Raw genomic sequence first — 19,021 nt, 5'->3', positions numbered from 1 at the left:
TGGAGAACAAATTTTAAAACCATCAGTCATGTGAGCAGATTTTTTTCTAGAGACGAAAAGGGATAGAAGACACATACACACACACATACCAAAAAAAAAAAAAAAAAGAAACCACGTGAAAGAAATGGCTTTACTTTGGCTGTCTTTTCTTCTGTCATGTGCAGGATGAGTTTGTCAGTGTTAAAAACCGGAGAATCCCCATTTTGTTTCTTTGGGCGGTTATGGCAGCTGAAGGCGGACATTGTTTCCTAACCATAGGCAAAATGAGGAGGTCAGAGCCACCACCAGCGCTTAACTATGCATCTGTTTAAAGAGAAAGAGGAAGAGAAGAAAAAGACTGCCTGCCTTGGAGGGGTCACGTGAGAGAAACCTGTGCCTGATTTCATTAGGAAATCTATTCTGTTCTTTTTGGTGCTGTTGGCTACTTTATCAAAAAACCCTTCAATAGCATCCTTAAAAAAAAAAAAAAGGAAAAAAAAAGTGATTGAAGCCGGAAGTGCTTCTTTGTCATGGATGTGGAGTCTTTCTAACATTCCATCTTCATCTCACCTCTTTGTTGTTTTCCACCTTCACAGGTCAGCATTAATTTTTCTTTTTAAATTTGTTTCATTGGTGATCACATCTAGAGCCACTCAGAAGTCTGCGGTTCTTTTTGAATGTGAAAATACATCTGCGCTCATCTGGTCTATTTTTTCTCTTCATGTTGTAACAAAAAGAAAGAAAAAAAGAAAAAACAAACCCGTTCCTTTTGTACATACGCCTGTAAATTGTTTCAAATACTTGAGCCTTTTTCTGGGTGGGGGAGGGGAGGGTGCTAGGACAGATGAAGAAAAGCCTAGCACTTCTGTTTCTTCATTGGGTGGACTGGATGCTTACAGGGTTTTTCTTGTAACATTTATAATAAGTGCTGCTTACATTACTGAACAACAACAACAAAAATAATAATGGAGTAGCTGTTGCCCTTCTCGGGTTGTGTGTACAGTATGTGTGCAATAAAAAAGGGAAACTGTTTTCACAAGCTGTTCTTTGTTTCATAATTGGATTCACCGATCCCGCAGTTGCCCGTGTTGCACTGAGCTGGCTGGTGGGGCTGTCCGCAGCATCCTGTGGTATACTCTGTTGGTTGTCGTTGCCAAAGACTGAACTGTGTTGGCCTATTTAACAGTGACATGAGCAGAGTCGTGTTTTCCAGTGTGCTTGTCCGGTTTCTATGGCCTTGCTGTGTATTGGCCCTCTTTTGGACGGTGAACTTCTGACTATGGCTTATACGGTCTGACGTTTTAATTTATTAGCGCTGCTCTGCACCCCTCCCTCGGGAGGGAAGACTCTTCATGTTGTTTATTGCCAGTTTTTCGTTTACTTTTCAGGTTTGTACTACAAGGTTTAGTAATAAAACAAAGTTTTTTGGGAAAAAAAGAATTGTTAACTATAAGCTCTATGCTATACAGTACATTTCTAGAAATTATTCATCTTGTATAACTGAAAATCTGTGTCCTTTGGCGATCACTTCCTCATTATGCCTCTTCCCAGGCCCTGGCAATCACCATCCTACTCTGCTTCTATCAGTTTGCCTGTTTTAGTTTCCTCATTTAAGTGGTATCATGTATTTGTCATTCTGTGTCTGGCTTATTTCACTTAGCACAATGTCTCCTACGTCATCTCTATTATTGCAAATGACAAAGTTTCCTTCTTTTTAAGGCTGAATAATACTCCATTATGGGCTTCCCAGGTAGCTCAGTGGTAAATAATCCACCTGCCAATGCAGGACACACAGGAGACTTGGGTTCAATCCCTGGATTGGAAAGATCCCCTGGAGCAGGAAGTGGCAATCCACTTGTAGGAGGTAACCCATTGGAGAAGGAAATGGCATCCTCCCCTGGAGGAGGAAACAGCAACCCCCTCTAGTATTCTTGCCTGGAAAATCCCACGGACAGAGGAGCTTGGATTCCATGGGGTCGGAAAAGAGTCGGACACAACTGAGCAACTGAGGACGCACACACACAACACTCCATGATATGTATATAGCATATAGTTATCCCTTCATCCATCAGAGGACATTTAGGCTGTTTCTCTGTCTTGGTTATTGTGAATAATGCTGCAACAAATATGGGAATGCTGATGTCTCTTGGAGAGTCTAATTTTCACTCCTTTGGATAGATACCCAGAAGTGGTTTGCTGAATCATATGCTAATTCAATTTTTAATTTTTTGAGGAACCTCAATACTGTTTTCCACAGTGGCTTCAACCATTGACATTCTCACTCTCTAACAGTATAAAAGAGTTTTCTAAATGCTTTCACTTACTCTCTACTGGAGAGAGAGCAAGACAATCAACTTTTCAAATTATTGTGTGGTAAAAACACTTAACATCAGATCTACACACTTAAATATTTAGGCACACAATACAGTGATGTTAAATATAGGCGCAATGTTGCACAGCAGATCCCTGCAATTTATTCATCTTGCATAACTGAAACATTATACCAAGTGAAAAGCAACTGCCCATTTCTCACTGCCCCGGGCCTTCTGTGTTTCTATGTGTATAAAGATTTTAGATATAAGTGGAACCATGCAGCATTTGTCCTTCTGGCTTATTTCATTTAGAATAATGTCTCTGTGGTTTCTCCATGTTGTCCCATATAACAAGATTTCTTTCATTTTTAAGGTGAAATGATATCCCATTGTCTGTGTCTACCACATGTTCTTTATCCATTTATCTGTTGGTGGAGATTTGGGTTGTTACCATATCTTGGCTATTGTAAATAATGGTGCAATGAACACGGGAGTGAAGATGTCTCTTCAACATACCGATTTCACTTCCTTGGGATATACAATTGACCCTTGAATCATGTGGAGGTTAGAGGCACCAATCCCCCATGCAGTCAAAAATAACTGTATACTTTTCACTCTGCCCAAACTTAACTACTAATAACCTACTGCTGACTGGAAGCTGTACTGATAAACAGTGATTGCATATTTTGTATGCTATAAGTATTTTCTACTGTATTCTTACAATAAAGTAAGGTATAGAAACTAAAATTTTATTAAGAAAATCATAAGAGAAAATATATTCACAGTACTGTATTTAGTAATACCGTAAGTTTACAGCATCCATTTATAAGAATTGTCTGTCAGTACCAACATCTATATTATCTTACATGACACAAAAGACTATAGATACAAAACACTAAGTATCAAAAATGAAAACATAATGTGAAAAGAAGTCCATATTTAGTTAAAGGTATAATGAATGATTCAAGCTTTGATAATGAAGCAGCAGCAATATGACTGCTTTATAGTAGTCTAATGTAATCGATAGGATTTCTTCATGGTTGCCAAGCATATACAGTAATGAACGAATTGCTAAAAATTTTTATAGCATACACTATTATGGTAATACTTATAATACAGTACTGAAAACATTGTTACTTTAACAGAAAACACTTACCTGTGATGACAGGCTGATTTGCAGTTTATCCATTGAGAAGAGAGAGGTGGGACACTTTGCAGTAATATAATTCTTTGAAAGTTAAGTTATAAAACAGTAAGAAAATGAATACATTATTAGTTTTATATTAAATATCTTCACATTTTGCCTATGTAATGGTAGACTATCCACTTCCATACAAGTCTTGTGCGTGATGTTCTATATGACGAATACTTAGCTGGTGGTGATGATGAAGGTGATGATGACACAGAAGCATCTCATACAGTCCTTGCCATACAGTTATTAGCTCTTAGCACAAAGACACTCACACATATACTCAACAGATAAGATTATTACCTGTATGGCATGACGATTATTTACTGCTCGTTGAGTGGAAGAGGATCATCATGAAGTTCATCATTCCCACCACCTTCCTGCTGAGTAGGCTGAGGAGGAGGAGGAGGAAGAGGAGGGCCTGACCTTGATGAGTGGCAGAGATGGAAGAACGGAGGAGGTGGAAGGGGAGGCAGGGGAAACAGGCACACTCAGTATACCTTTATGGAAATACATTGTAATTTCTCTCCAAAGATTTTGCTTTTTCATTTCTCTAAAAATGTTTCTGTGTGTTATCAGTCCTCCTTCCACCATTTGCTTTTGTTTCAGTGCCCTTATCATAGAAGGGTCCATGACATACAAGAGTCAAAGCAGTCTTGAGGACTCAGAACGCTTCTGCCAGATTGTCTAATGTCAACTTGTTTTCTGGCACTGCTTCTTCTATGTCTTATTCTTCATCATCCAGCTCTGGTTTGGAACCAATCATGTCCATCAAGTTGTATTCTGTTAATTTCTCAGGTGTAATGTCTATTAGCCCTTGGATTGTTCCAAGAGCATATTTTGGGACTCTTCACCCCCTCCCACCTTTTCATGTCATATCCACAGTCTCTTTCATGATTTCCTTGACTGACTCTGTTATAAATCCTATGAAGGCATGCACAACACCTGGACAGTTTTCTTTAGCAGGAATTTATTGTTTGGGCTTTCATGGGCTTTTGCGTGTGTGTGTGTGTGTGTGTGTGTGTGTGTGTGTGTGTGACAAGAATCACATCTTCAGTCGTTTAATCCTTTCAGACTTCATGATGTTCTATCAGGGTTCTCTTCTATTGCACTGACCATCATTTTCATAGAGTACCCTATGTAATGAGCCTGAAAGGTCCCTTTGACCCTGTGATCTATAGGCTGACATAGAGATGTTGTGTTTAGGGGAAAGGAGACACTTTGACACCTTCAGTGTTGAACTCCCGGGGTTCCGGGTGGCCAGCGCATTGGCCAATATCAAAAGAATCTGAAAAGGCAGTCAATAACTGGCAAGGTACTTCCTGAATTCAGGGATGAAGCACTGATGAAACCAATCCCCCCAAAGGTTCCTGCTGTCCGGCCTTCTCGTTGTCCAACCAAAAGACTGACAGATGGTGTTTATCGTTTCTCTTGAAAGTCAGGGTTAGCAGCTCTATAGGTAAGGGGAGTCCTGATAATTTGAACAGAAATCTGACGGCATTTGCACAAAATCATAAAATTAGCCTATCTCATTCTGTCTCAAATCCTGGAGTTCACTTCCCTTCCTTACCAATGCATGTACTTTGTGGCATTTCCCCCAGCATAGGGCACTTTCCTCTGCATTAAAACCTGTCCAGACAGATGTTTCTCCTCAGTGATTTTCTTTTTTAAAGTTTTCTTGGAGTAGAGTTGGTTTATAATGTTGTGTTAGTTGCAGGTGTTCTGCAAAGTGATTCAGTGATATATATACATATATCCATTCTTTTAAAGAATATTTTGTCATATAAGTTATCAGAGAATATTGAGTTTCCTCCTCTGTACTCTATCCTTGCTGGTTATCTACCTTATATACAGTATGTGTATAAGTTCATCCAAAGCTCATGATTTATCCCTCCCTACCATGTTTCCTATTTGGCAACGATAAGTTAATTTTTGAGATCTGTTCAGTCTGTTTCTATTTTGTAAATAAGTTCCTTTGAATCAATTTTTTAAAATTATATTTCTACATATGAGTGATGCGATATTTGTCTTTGTCTGACTCCACTTAATAAGAAAATCTCAAGGATGTGCATTGTCTCCACGTTTGTTCAACATGATTTCAGAAGTCCTAGCTGTGGTAATCAGAGAAGAGAAGAAATAAAAGGAATCCAAGTTGGAAAACCACTAAAACTGGCACTGTTTGCAGACGGCACGATACTAGACATAGAAAAGCCTAAAGATGCTACCAGAAAACTACTAGAGCTTATCAATGAATTAGTAAAGTTGCAGGATACAAGATTAACACCCAGTGATTTTCTTAATGGCATCTGGGAATGCATCTGTTGCCTCTTGATTTCTCAAAAGCTGCTTCTCCTATCATTTTGATATTTTAAGTCAAACCTCTTTCTAAAATTAACAGACCATCCTTTCAGTTCAGTTCAGTTCAGTTCAGTCGCTCAGTCGTGTCCGACTCTCCGCGACCCCATGAATCACAGCACGCCAGGCCTCCCTGTCCATCACCAACTCCCGGAGTTCACTCAAACTCATGTCCACAGAGTCGGTGATGCCATCCAGCCATCTCATTCTCCGTCGTCCCCTTCTCCTCCCGCCCCCAACCTTTCCCAGCATCAGAGTCTTTTCCAGTGAGTCAACATGTCGCATGAGGTGGCCAAAGTATTGCAGTTTCAGCTTTAGCATCAGTCCCTCCAATGAACATCCAGGATTGATCTCCTCTAGAATGGACTGGTTGGATCTCCTTGCAGTATAAGGGACTCTCAAGAGTCTTCTCCAACACCACAGTTCAAAAGCATCGATTCTTCGGCGGTCAGCCTGCTTCACAGTCCAACTCTCACATCCATACATGACCACGGGAAAAACCATTGCCTTGACTAGACGGACCTTGGTTGGCAAAGTAATGTCTCTGCTTTTTAATATTTTATCAAGGTTGGTCATAACTTTCCTTCCAAGGAGCAAGCGTCTTTTAATTTCATGGCTGCAATCAGCATCTGCAGTGATTTTGGAGCCCAAAAAAACAAAGTCTGACACTGTTTCCACTGTTTTTCCATCTATTTCCCATGAAGTGATGGGACCAGATGCCATGATCTTTGTTTTCTGAATGTTGAGCTTCAAGCCAACCTTTTCACTCTCCTCTTTCACTTTCATCAAGAGGCTTTTGAGTTCCTCTTCACTTTCTGCCATAAGGGTAGTGTCCTTTACTGGCATAAAATTCTCCAGCTTTAGATCCTTTACCACCATTTTGCTTTAGGTTGTCATAATGACTTTGATTTTTCTTCAATCATATTAAAGTCTACAGATATGCCTTGCTTATAGCAATCCTGCACCCACCTACAAACTATATTTTCAATACAAGATAAAAAGGTATTTCACAAAAGCACAAGGTTGTCACACCTGCTGGTGTAGCTGCAGTGATGGCTTCATACATTTCCTGTTCTTTTTCTTACAGTGATCCTTATGCTGAATTCATTCATCTTGAAATGGTGGCAACCACGACTGCAGACCCAAACTGTGGTACATAACAAGCAATTCAACCTTTGTATAAGGTCATGACTTCTTTCTGTTTCTTGTGAGCACTTCCAGCACCACTAGGGGCACTTCATTTGAGTCCTATGGTGTTATTCAGGGCTTACAGTATTGTACTAAATACAGTGAGAAATACCCATGGACTATCAGTGAGCACTTTGAGATCACAGTTTACTATAAAAATCGCTCATCAGGGATGAATAGTGTTATTCATGGTCCATAAGTGTGTGTGTGTGTGTGTGTGCATAACTTTAAGCTGATCACCGAAGAATTGATGCTTTTGAACTGTGGTGCTGGAGAAGACTCTTGAGAGTCCCTTGGACTCCAAGGAGATCCAACCAGTCCATTCTGAAGGAGATCAATTCTGGGTGTCCATTGGAAGGACTGATGCTAAAGCTGAAACTCCAATACTTTGGCCACCTCATGCGATGAGTTGACTCATTGGAAAAGACTCTGATCCTGGGAGGGATTGGGGGCAGGAGGAGAAGGGGACGACAGAGAATGAGATGGCAGGATGGCATCACTGACTCGATGGACATGAGTTTGAATGAACCCCGGGAGTTGGTGATGGACAGGGAGGCCTGGCGTGCTGTGATTTATGGGGTCGCAAAGAGTCAGACACAACTGAGTGACTGAACTGAACTGAACCTTTTCATATTTGTGTATATTTTATGGCAGTAAGTGATAAAAAAAGACTAGTATCTATATAAATTTTATGCATTCATGACACCTTTAAAATTTTTTTTTATATTTCTAAGCTATGCAAATCACCTGTGAATTTTTTCAGGTTATTTCAAAACTCGGAATAGTTTTCCAATGTATTTATTAAAAAAACTCATCTATAAGTGGACCTGCACAGTTCAATCTTGTGTTGTTCAAGGGTCAACTGCATACTCAGAAGTGGAAATGCTGAGTCGTACAATAGTTGTAATTTTCTGAGGAACATCCACACAATTTTCCATTGTGGCTGTGCCAATTTATATATTCAACAACTGTGTGCAAAGGTTCCCTTTGCTCAACACCCTTGCCAACACTTCTTATCACTTGGCTTTTTAATAATAGCTCTCCCAACAGGTATGAGATGATCTCTTATTGTGGTGTGGATCATCATCTCCCTGATGATTAGTGATGCTGAGCCCTTTATCACACAGCTGTTAGCCATTTGTATGTCTTCCTTGGAAAATATTTAGGTTCTTTGCTCATTTTTAAAGTTATTTTTAATTAATTATTGTGTTATTGAGCTGTAGGACTTCCTTTTATGATTTAGATATTAATTTATCAGATATGTGGCTTGAAAATATTTTCTCCTATTTCACCTTTTCATTTTGTTGATCGTATCCATTGCTATACAGAATCTTTTACTTTGCTGTAATCCAACTTATTTTTGTTTTTCTTGCTTGGGTTTCTGCTGTCAAATTAGAAACAAATAAACAAAATTCAAAAAACAAAAACAAAACACCCAGAACATTGCAAGACCAATGACAAGGAGCTTTCCCCCATGTTTTCTTCTAAGAGTTTTATGGTTTCGGGTCTCATTTTTAAGTCTTGAATCCATTTTGCATTTTTTTTTTTCATATGATGTAAGCTAAGACTCCAGTTTTACTCTTTTCATGCAGATATCCAATTTTCTCAACACTATTTGTTGATTGAGGATGTATGTTTTTTCCGTTGTGTATTCTTAGTGCCTTTGTCAAAGATTACATGCCTATATATGCGTGTGTTTATTTCTAGGCTCTATTCTGTTCTGTTGGTCTGTGTGTGTATGTTTATGCTGGTATCACACTGTCTTGTACTATAGTTCAAGTCAAGAAGTCCCATGCTTCCACCTTTGCTCCTCTTTGTCAAGATTACTTTGTCTATTCCAGGTCTTCTGTGGTTTCATATGAATTTCAGCATTTCTATTTCTCTGGAAAATTCCACTGGAATTATGACACACATTACATTAAATCTGTAGATCACTTTGGGTAGTATGAATATTTTAATAGTGTGAATTCTTCCAGTAAATATACTTGGGACATCTTTTTATTTGTGTCTTTTCCACCTTCTTCCATCAATGTCTTGTTGCTTTTAGTGTATAGCACTTTCACTTCCTTCGTTACATTTATTCTTAAGTATTTTACTCTTTTTGACGTTTTTGAAATAGAACTGTTTTCTTAATTTCTTCTTCAGATAGTTTGTTGTTAGTGTTTACAAACACAACTCATTTTTGTGTGCTATCTTGTGTCCTGCAGCTTTCTTGAATTCATTTCTTAGTTCTAACATTTTCCTGGACACTCGGAACATTTACCCCACTCTCACTTTCCTCCACCAAGAAAGCTCACAATCTCTCTTGGTACTGAACTGTGCCAGCCTGAGACAAGGGCTGATGCCAATAAAGTCAAGTTGCTGTGCTTACCCATGTCATGGGCAGCTGATCTAAGCTATATGCTTACCTGTGGCACTGCAATTTCTTAATTGCATTCTGGACCTTCTATAAAGGTATTTTGTTACTTATACAACTTTGAAATCTGGGTTGCTGTAGGGAAAGGGGCTGGGAATTCCTGTTCCACTGTATTGCAGATGCCACTCAGTCAGGACCCTTTTATTTTCTGATACCAACAATTTTACTCAGTGCTCTTTCACATTGGCAAGCAAATCCCAACTCTCTTGACATGTCTTGTTCTGAACCACTAAAGGAGATCCAAGGATTTCTGATTCATTATACAAAATACCAAAACCTTTATACCTATACTGAAATACAGCAATAAATGGGATATACTTTGTTCATAAACACAGATATGGATGTCAAATAAACCTTCAATTATAAGGAATAGTATTTTAGGAGTATCAGAAAGAAAGCCCTAAACAGAAAAAGATACATCTCCCAGTTACTGAGGTCAAGCAAGAACAAAAAAAGACATGAAATGTGTTCCCTTCAGCTCCACCTTGGCACTCAGCTACTTGGAATACTTACTTCTCTTTTCAATCACAAGATGAAGGGTCTGCCCTCGATGTCACTATGTGGGAGGAACTGGTGGACTTGGATCCGGAATGTGTCCTGCTCATGGCAGTAGCTCTCTCTCTTTCTCAGCTCTCAAAGCCTCTCTGTTCCTCATCCTATGATGGAATTCTGGACCTCCCAGGGCTGATATCAGGAACTGGATGCTACAGAACCCCAGTGGTTCTGGGTGGCTATTTCTTTCACTTCATTTCACATTGAAATGAAGGGGCTTCACATTTATATCTGACAATTCCTTCTGTGACCTGAGTTTGCCCTCCTTAGGTCTAAGGTCTCAAACCCTGACAACTATACTGTGACAACACAGCAAGGAGATGTTCAGCTTGAGAGCCCTGCCTGGAACCTTCTTACACCTAGTATTCTGGGGTGTTTCTTTCCTCAGACCAGATGCACGGTGTCCTCCTATAGGCTTTTCCCCTTAGATGAGAGGCTTCTTGGGAAATGCCTCATCCCTGAAAAGCCCCGATCAGTTTCCCTACTCCAAACCTTGCAGAGAAGGAGTCCCTGTCCTAGGAGTGATGAGAGATGGGAAAATCCATGGCATAAGGAAGGGGGTCCAGGTAGAGCCCTGTGAGGGAAACAAAACATGGTAACCTGTCCCTTCTCTCTTGCAGCCAGACTTCTCAGGGAGCCTCTGTTCTAATAAATAAACTTTATATTTTAGATCTAATAGATATGTCTTTATACAAAGAAATGGCTGAGATGATTTTTTTTTAATCCTGCTCTTTTGAGCTTATCTGAATCTCTAAAGCTTTCAGATCTTTTACGTTTATCTGAGACCTAATATGTATGGATGGATGATCCTATTGTCAGCGAATAATATCTCTTTTTTCCTCTCTTCATATGTCACATATATTTTGCTATCATTATTATTGCTCTGGCTATGTCTTACAATATAATAGTTGGACATGAGAGTCCCTCTTCTTATTTCTTCATATGCATTCCGCAGTAATGAGAATAGAAAGGAAATTAAGGGCATAAGTTCAGCTCAGGCTTGTAGCAGAGAGTGGGTGAGCTTTAGACTAACTCAAATCAAGGGCCTACGACCATCCCTGTCACTTACCAGCCATGGGAAATTTGTCACGTTTTTAAACTGACAGTGCCTCAGCTCTTCTAACTGTGAATGGAGTGTGCTAAGCCCGGTCTGGAAGGACTGGTGGCCTTGGCGCTAACTGTAAAGTATCTGCCGCAGTGCCTAGCAGGCACCATATCCTTCCCTTTTCATGACTTGTGGCTGCACTTTCCAACCAAGATCTCACCTTCCTTATGCCTGATACAGGGCTTCCCTGGTGGCTCAACGGTAGAGTATCCGCCTGTGGTACAGGAACTGCAGGAGACATACATTTGATCCCTGGGTCGGGAAGATCCCCTGGGGGAGAAATGGCAACCCACTTCAGAATTCTCCACTGGAATATCTCATGGACAGAGGGGCCTCGTGAGCTACAGTCCATGGTGTCACCAAAGTGTCAAACATGACTTAGCAATTCAATAATAACAAAAAGGCGTGCGATAAAGAAGTTCGGGAGAGTGCTGACAGCCATGCCCTGATCTTCTAGAACTGACATCAAAGGGTAAGGCATGACTCTCTTTTGTCCCCTCTGTTCAGGGATGGGTAGACCCCTCAGTCTCCACTCAGGCTCCACAATTTGAATTCGGGTGGGGCCTGGGGAATCCCCTCCATCTTGATCTCGGGCCTATCTCCTCAGAGTAAGACCCATACCTCCCTGTGAGCCTGGAGGAAGAAATAAGGGTGGCCTTAACTAGCCTTATTAGCCATGCCTGCCAATAGTCTCACAAGATGAAAACTCTGGAAGCTGGTTGAGGACGACAGATGGTTCCTCTCAGGGCCCCAAGTCAGGGTCCCAAATTTGACTCTCAGCCAAGCCCAAGACTCCCCCTTGTTAACATGGGACCACCACCATCAGAACAAAACCCTAACTTTCCTGCTACTCCTTGGTCAGAACTGAAGGGCCCCTTGGCCTGACAACTCTGCCTGGGGCCTTCTAGCCTGACAGTAGGGAGGATTCTGTGTGGACATCCTGGTATGTCTGTTCCCACATTCTTTACCATCCTCAGTCTGACTTGGAAATAAGCTGGACATATTCCCTTAATTGCCTTAATGCTTCTCCAATCAGGCCTCCAATTCCCTGAGACTCTCAAGGTAGAAGTGGAATTTGCCTCATGGGGCACCCAGCCCGTGGTCTTCCAAGGCTAACGGTAGTGGAAGGAATATGTTCTGCCCCCACTGTTTTGAGGCAGGTGGTCTTTTCAGTCTTCAGGGTCCTTACCTTGACTTCTGGCACAACCTGGAAATCCTCCTTCTGCTGAGCTTAGGCTGCTCCCTTTGATCAGGATGAGGTTTGTTACCGCCATGTGATCCTCTGGGAGGAAGTGAGTAGGACTCACCATGTCACCAGGCCTAAGTGGCACAGTCTCAGGCCTGACAACAGGGACAGTGCCCTCTGTAGCCCCCTTCTTTCTGGGAGGGATCCTTTGTTATTGGTCAGTATCATCTGTTGACTCCTGTTAGGTACTGGGTACCCTTCCTCAGCTGATAGAGGCTCCCTCCATTAGTCCAAGGACTTTAAGGCCCTGAAGCCATCCGCCTTCAGAAAACAAGGGATAAACCTAGTCTGAAAGCCCTGACTGCTCCCTCCCAGGGCCCAATACATTTGCAGGACTTTCTAAGAATTTATCTGTAATGGGGTAGTTGGCTGCCACACTCCTCATACAGGACTGTGCAAACGTCATGCCTGGGATCTCCACTCTCTGATGAAGAGCCAGCCTATAAACCAAGGTCCACACCTCCTTGACACCAACCAGGCAGAAGTCAAGGGGCCCTTGAGCTGGCCAGAACTTACCTATGCTTCCCAGGGCTGACTGGAGCAGAGGGACTATGTGAAGCCCCGTCGGCTGGGGTTGAGGGGCTTCATGCGCACAGCCTGGGTCCTCACTTTGACTCTGCACCTTCCTGGGGCTCTATTCTCTGCTGATTCCCAAAGTCCCCACCTACCGGGACCTGAGCTGAGAGTGTTAACCACAGCAGCCTGGATTGGTCTGGACTTTATGGGCCTGCCAATGAGGACTGGTCTTTACAGGTTGCTACTGTTGTGGCTGGGTCTTTCTATCACCCCCATTCAGGTTAACCACCGTCACTTCTGAGAGATTGATCCTCACTCCTATCCAACCTCAGAACTCTGCACCGAGACCAAGTTTCTTAGGTCTCTGAGAAGCCTGAAGAATAAGCGAGGCTACGCTTAGCCTAACAGTTCTGAGATCCTCTGTGTCTGAGAGCAGTTGGGAGTGCTGTCCCAGTGACCAACCCCTATATTCTGGGGTGTTGCTCTCCTCAATCCTCCTACATGGGGACCTCATCTGGCTTTCGGTGTCTTGGATTAAAGGCTTCTGGAGAAATTATACATCTCTGCAAACTCTTGAGCCGTGTCTGCTCTGCACTGCTACAGAGAATGGGTCCCTGTCCTAGGAGTGATGGGAGATGGAGAAGCTAGAGCCCAAGGAGTCCCAGGAAAGGTGGTCACCCATCAGGGAAAAAAATAGATCAATCTATCTCCTCATCCGCCAGGTGAAGATTCTCATGTTATTTCTCTTCTGATATACTTTCTACCGGCAAGAGACTGTAAGCATGATGTGCAGAGGTTATCTAATATGGCCAACATACATGCTTACACTGGCACTGAATACTGTCTCATTTATCTGTGAGTAATGAATAAGGGATATGTACTTTTTGTTATATATAGTTGGTGTTCTTACTGCTCTGGCAGCACATTCTGATCCAGTAGCTTGAGCACAAGGGCATTCTTTTTTATCACCTAGGACAAATTTTGAAGTACTGAGAAAAACCATGAGATAAAAGATACAGGGTGGGGACTTTCCTGGTGGTCCAGGGGCTAGGACCCCAGGCTTCCAATGCAGGGGGCCCAGGTTCGATCCCTGGTCAGGGAAGTAGACCCGACGTGCCACAACTAAGAGCCAGCACAGCCAAATAAATAAATAAGGAAAAGGAAATTAAATATCAAATGTTAAAAGCACTTGTTAAAAAAAAAAAAGAGAAGGGTATGTATGTCTTGGGGTGGGGGGTGAAAATAGTGTGAGTGCTATAGTAGTTTATAGAGCAGGAGTCTAGTTCCAGCTCTGTCATTTAGCAGCCTGAAATATTTCAGCAAAAATCAAACACTATCTCTATGAGCCTCGGGCTCTCCATGGTGAACTGTGTTTGATAAGCCCTGTCTTGTTGGACTGGTGGAATAGATGTATTTACAGAAAGCATCTGCCACGGTGCTTGACTCTACTGAGGCATTAGGGGCAATGGCAGTTATTACTATGATTATCTTGACCTCAGATAAACAGCTCGGATTACATCAACTGGTATTATTATTTTTTTTGCATCTAAGAGATATCAGGTACTCTGCAGCATTCTAACTGAAGGAAAAGAAAATACCCAACCTCCTGGATCTAGCAAAAATCTTGCCTGCCAATGAAAACGAAGTAATTTCCAACCCCACTTTACCCTTTATTCTTTTCTTCTAGAGTTGGAGAGCATCTCGGCCTCTTCCATAGAATGATAGCTTCTCTGAGAGACTATAATTGAATGGGAAGAGGCTGGGACATTTTTGACTAAATATCACCAGTATAAGCATGAAGACTTCTTAAGGGCAGCTGCTCAATTAATGTTTGTGTAAAAAAAGCACCACGAATAAATCATTTGCGATAATTTATATTCTCAAACATTCTTGAAAAACATAAGCAGATCCAGGTATGTAACTTTTACCTTTACAAAAAGGGAGACTAAACAGAGAGGAAAGCAAACCAAAAACTGACTAGCTTTCAGCTATCTCTCTATTTATGTATCAATGTTCTCAGCCCTTAGTGTGGTGTCTTTCACATTTCTAAGCATATTCTTATCCTAAAGTGATGTTATTCTCATCCTGGATCACACGTGATTTAAGGATTTACAATATGTATTTCATCAAACAAAACTCTTACTCCTAAATTTGACAAACAGCAAACAGTGTGTACCCATGTAAATAATATACTTTTATCACTAACTAAATATTCTGCTGAAAAACGTAATACTGAAAATTTGGGGGGGAAGTCAACAAGTTATTGATGCATATTAGGAACACAGGTTGACAGGCTTTTGCAACCACAAAGTGAAGAGCAGGCTTCAGACCATACTAGGGGCGAGATGAGCGGCTGGATGTGGCCCTGGAGTGGGCACTGGCTGAGGTAGAAGTGCTAGCACTGGCCGAGGCAGTAGGACCAGGCCTGGATGAGGCAGAAAGGCCATCACTGGCCGAGGCAGAAGGGCCAGGCCTGGGCACAGCAGAAAGGCCAGGCCTGCCTGAGGCAGAATTGCCAGGTCTGGCCATGGCAGACGTGTCAGCCCTGGCCGAGGCCGAAGCGCCAGCCCTGGCTGCAGCAGAAGTGCTGGGTCTGGCCGCGGCAGAAGGGCCAGCACTGGCTGAGGCAGAAGGGCCAGGCCTGGCCCTGGCAGACATGTCAGCCCTGGCCAAGGCCGAAGTGCCAGGTCTGGCCGAGGCAGAAGGGCCAGCACTGGCTGAGGCAGAAGGGCCAGCCCTGGCCGAGGCCAAAGTGCCAGCCCTGGCTGCAGCAGAAGTGCCGGGTCTGGCCGAGGCAGAAGTGCCGGGTCTGGCCGAGGCAGAAGGGCCAGCACTGGCCGAGGCAGAAGGGCCAGCACTATCTGCAGCTCTGGCCCCAGTGCTCTCTAACTCCTCTCTAAAAGCCTCCTCATAATGTGGCAGTAAGGCGTCGGGGACCGCATCATTGACCTTGGTCAAAAACTGCAGGACTTTCGTCTTGCTGCTTTCTGTGAGTGCTTTAGGACCCCACAGGAACTCATAGCGAGGGGGATCGCTGCCGGGCACCGGGCGGTACTCCAGGTACTCTTCCCGCACCAGATCTTCTGTGATGAGCTTCCTGGTGTCTCCAAAGATGAAGTGTCTTCTTCCATCATAGATGCCCAGCATATTCAGGAACTTCCAGATCTCCTCCTCAGAGGCGCGGTGGCCATTCAGGTAGATGACACCCAGCAGCGGCATCAGGAGACCATTCTTCGGCAGCCCCCAGTCACCTCTCATGGACTCACTGTCTCGGAGATCTAGGTTGCTCACCAGGGTATAGCAGTGACTGTTGGGCCTGACTTCCTTCAGCACCATGCCAAACACAAACTCCATGTGCTCAGAGGCCCTGCTAAGGATCTCAGGGTATTGCTCCCTGTACCTTCGGTGGATAACCTTCAGCATTTCTGACCTCTTAATGAGCTCCCTCACCTTATACTTAAACAGCATGTACTGCACCAACATTTCTGACTTCTTGGTCAGAAGATCTGTGTGAGTGCTCTCAGCAGCAGCGGAAGCCTGGGAGGAATTTTCACCTTCCTGGACTTGGCCCTCGGCACCTACACCAGATCTCGAGCGTGCTGCGCCACCGACACCAGATCTTTTGCGTACAGCACCTGCAGCAGTACTGGTGGTGCCTTTGGCTCCCTGAGGCCCCTTGGGGGAGCCAGCAGCAGACGAGCTTGAGGGAGCGCTCTCTGAATCAGGAGGGGAGGAGGACGTGGTCTCTTCTCCCCCAGATGTGGTGGCCTGATCATGAAGACCCTGGGTCTCAGCCCGGGCCTGGCGACGTTTCTCACGAGCACGGTGCTTACTCTTCTGACCACGGGGCATGACGGCTGTGGTCAGGGACCGCGGGTAGGAGTCTGGGCCAATAGACAGGTGATTGGGGCACCTGGAGGATGGAGAATGAGGTGACATCAGCACCTTAAAACAGGGAGATTCTACCTTCGTTTAATCAAAGGTGTCCTTCAGGACACTGCCCTAGGAACCCGTAAGACTTCTGTTTTCCTGCTCAGCCTGTCCCCTGAGAATCCCACAGAGGAAGAACAGAGGCCTTACGTTTCCTCTGTTGTCTCGCAGACCTGCTTTGGATTCACTGAGGTGACAACAGGTCCCGGTAGTGGGGTCCTCTCAGTTCATCTCCAGTATTACCACATCAAGTCCTGGCGGAGCCCGGGCAACTTTCCCTCTGCTACTCTGATGCAGACACTTTAGATCTCCACATGATCCAGAAGCAAGCGAAGGGATGCCTCAGTCTACCTCCCTTCCAGGGGATACCCAGTGCTCAGAGCCCAGTAGGGTCTTTTCTACCCTGAGTTCACTGGGATCATCATTCATGGTCCTTACCTTGGCTCCTTAAAACGTTGGGCCCTATTCTCTATTTGCTAACTGGTGGCTGCACCTTCAGACTAGACATTTCCCCTCCCCTAGACTTAGTATCAAACAGTAAAGCAGGTGTTCAACCTCACAGCCCATCCCTGAGATTTCCTGGGCTGAAACCCAAGGGTTGGGACGGACGCTCTGAGTCCTCACTCAGGTTCCTCAACTGAGCTCCTGGTAGAGAACCTCCTCTTTCTCCTGAACTGAGGCCTGCGTGATAGTAAAAGCCAAACACTCTGTGTCCCAACAGGAGGAAGTGAAGATGACCTCATGTTACCAAACATGGTGTGCTAAGAATGGAGGCTGTTGCAGGCAGGTTGATGTCCCTGTGGTTCCATCCAAGATCCCAATTCAAAGGTAAACTGTTTTTTGCTTCTCTTTTCTTCTATATGTCTTTTTAACAACAAATTTATTTATTTTTAATGGAAGGATAATATCTTTACAATATTGTGTTATTTTCTGCCCCACATCAATATGAATCAGCCATAGGTATACTGTATGTCCCCTCCCTCTTGAAAGTCTTTCCCCCCTCCTACCCCATCCCACCCCTCTTAAGCTGTCAGAGCACTGGCTTTGAGCTCCCTGAGTCATAAAATGAATTCCCACTGGTTATCTATTTTACACATGGTAATGTGTACGTTTCCAATGTTACTCTCTCAGTCTGCCCCTCCCTCTCCTTCCCCCACTGTGTCCACGAGTGTGTTCTCTTTGTCTCAAACTCCAGGCTGCCCTGCAAACAGGTTCATCAGTGTCACCTTTCTGGATTCCATATATCTGCACTAATATATGACACTGGCTTTCCTCTTTCTGACTTAATTCACTTTGAATAAAAAACTAGGAATAAAACTACCACATGAGCCAACAGTACCACTACTGGGCATATATCCTGAGGAATCTAACCGAAAAAGACACTTGTACTCAAATGTTCACTGCAGCACTATTTACAATAGCCATGACATAGACGCAACCAAGGTCTACATTTGACTCATGACAGGGTCTGAGATTTCTCCCTCTGTTGACCACTCCCTTAGCTGACCACTCCTTAGCCCACAGTGTGGACTGACATGTATTCTGCAGGTCTGCCAGGGATGACGACAGGGAGGATTTGGTCTGAATGACGTGGTGTGGAACATCCCCACAGCCCCCGACGTTCTCACCATGACCCCTCACAAATCTGAAACCCTCCCCTGCCAACCTGAGGCTGCCCGCTTTGACCTGGTCGCTCACTTCCCTGAGATGTCCCGGGAAGCATCATGTCAAGATGCCCGATTCTCCCAGGCCTGAAAACAGGGCTGGCGCTTTCTGTGGCCCCGTTTCTTAAGGAAGTGGCCCCCATCCTCACTCAGCGTCACAGCCACGAATCTCGTTGGAGACTAGGTCCCTTTGTTGAACTGGTTTTATTCCGTTAGAGCAAGGCTCTCACTGCCCCAGGACCACCTCCAGAGGACACCAGGGGGCACCACAATCGGTCAGCTCCACCTGGGGCCTCCTAGAGCCCCGTCTTGGGGAGCCGCTCAGTGTGGCCCCCTTGCGATGTTGAAGTCTGCTTATCAGTCCTCAGGGCCGTTATCCAGGTCCCAGACCTCCTCCGGGGGTAGCGTCCGGGCCACCCCCACAGACCTACGCCTTCGCCTGACACACTAGACCACGTTCAGCCGGTAGCTCTGAGGGGCCCACTAGAGCCATATCACTGGGGTGGGAAGTGCATGGGTCACTTTTATTACTGGGAGGGTTGGGAAAGTCCCTTCAGCTACATTCAGGC

General features: G+C 44.0%; 1 protein-coding gene across 8 annotated transcripts; it reads right to left on the bottom strand.

Annotated features, from left to right (window-relative positions):
• Positions 1–15,192: 15,192 nt before the first annotated feature.
• LOC129535198 (melanoma-associated antigen B4-like) lies at positions 15,193–16,710 on the bottom strand. Of its 8 annotated transcripts, XM_088833861.1 has the most exons (4): positions 16,467–16,710; positions 15,717–16,436; positions 15,477–15,575; positions 15,193–15,239 (listed from the first exon to the last, which is right to left on the bottom strand). In XM_088833861.1, exons 1-4 carry the CDS (start codon positions 16,708–16,710, stop codon positions 15,193–15,195), a joined length of 1,110 nt encoding a protein of 369 aa, XP_088689987.1. The 8 variants fall into 8 exon arrangements, with proteins under 8 accessions (XP_088689987.1, XP_088689986.1, XP_088689988.1 ...); XM_088833860.1 differs by having other exon boundaries at positions 15,717–16,710; XM_088833862.1 differs by lacking the exon at positions 15,477–15,575 and having other exon boundaries at positions 15,193–15,266; positions 15,723–16,436.
• Positions 16,711–19,021: the final 2,311 nt, after the last annotated feature.

The sequence above is a fragment of the Moschus berezovskii genome, chromosome X, assembly GCF_049115385.1.
Source record: "Moschus berezovskii isolate FMDL1 chromosome X, NW_MosBer_1.0, whole genome shotgun sequence".
NCBI lineage: Eukaryota > Metazoa > Chordata > Mammalia > Artiodactyla > Moschidae > Moschus > Moschus berezovskii.
Note: the sequence above shows the minus strand (reverse complement) of the source record. Positions and strands in the feature narration are given on the sequence as shown.

Excerpts from the sequence above, each read along its gene's own strand:
- LOC129535198 (XM_088833856.1), bottom strand. The coding sequence starts at position 16,710 with ATGCCCCGTGGTCAGAAGAGTAAGCACCGTGCTCGTGAGAAACGTCGC. Across the intron at positions 15,356-15,499 it reads GACATGTCTGCCAGGGCCAG|GCCTGGCCTTTCTGCTGTGC; the intron begins GCCTGGCCCTTC and ends TGCCTCAGGCAG.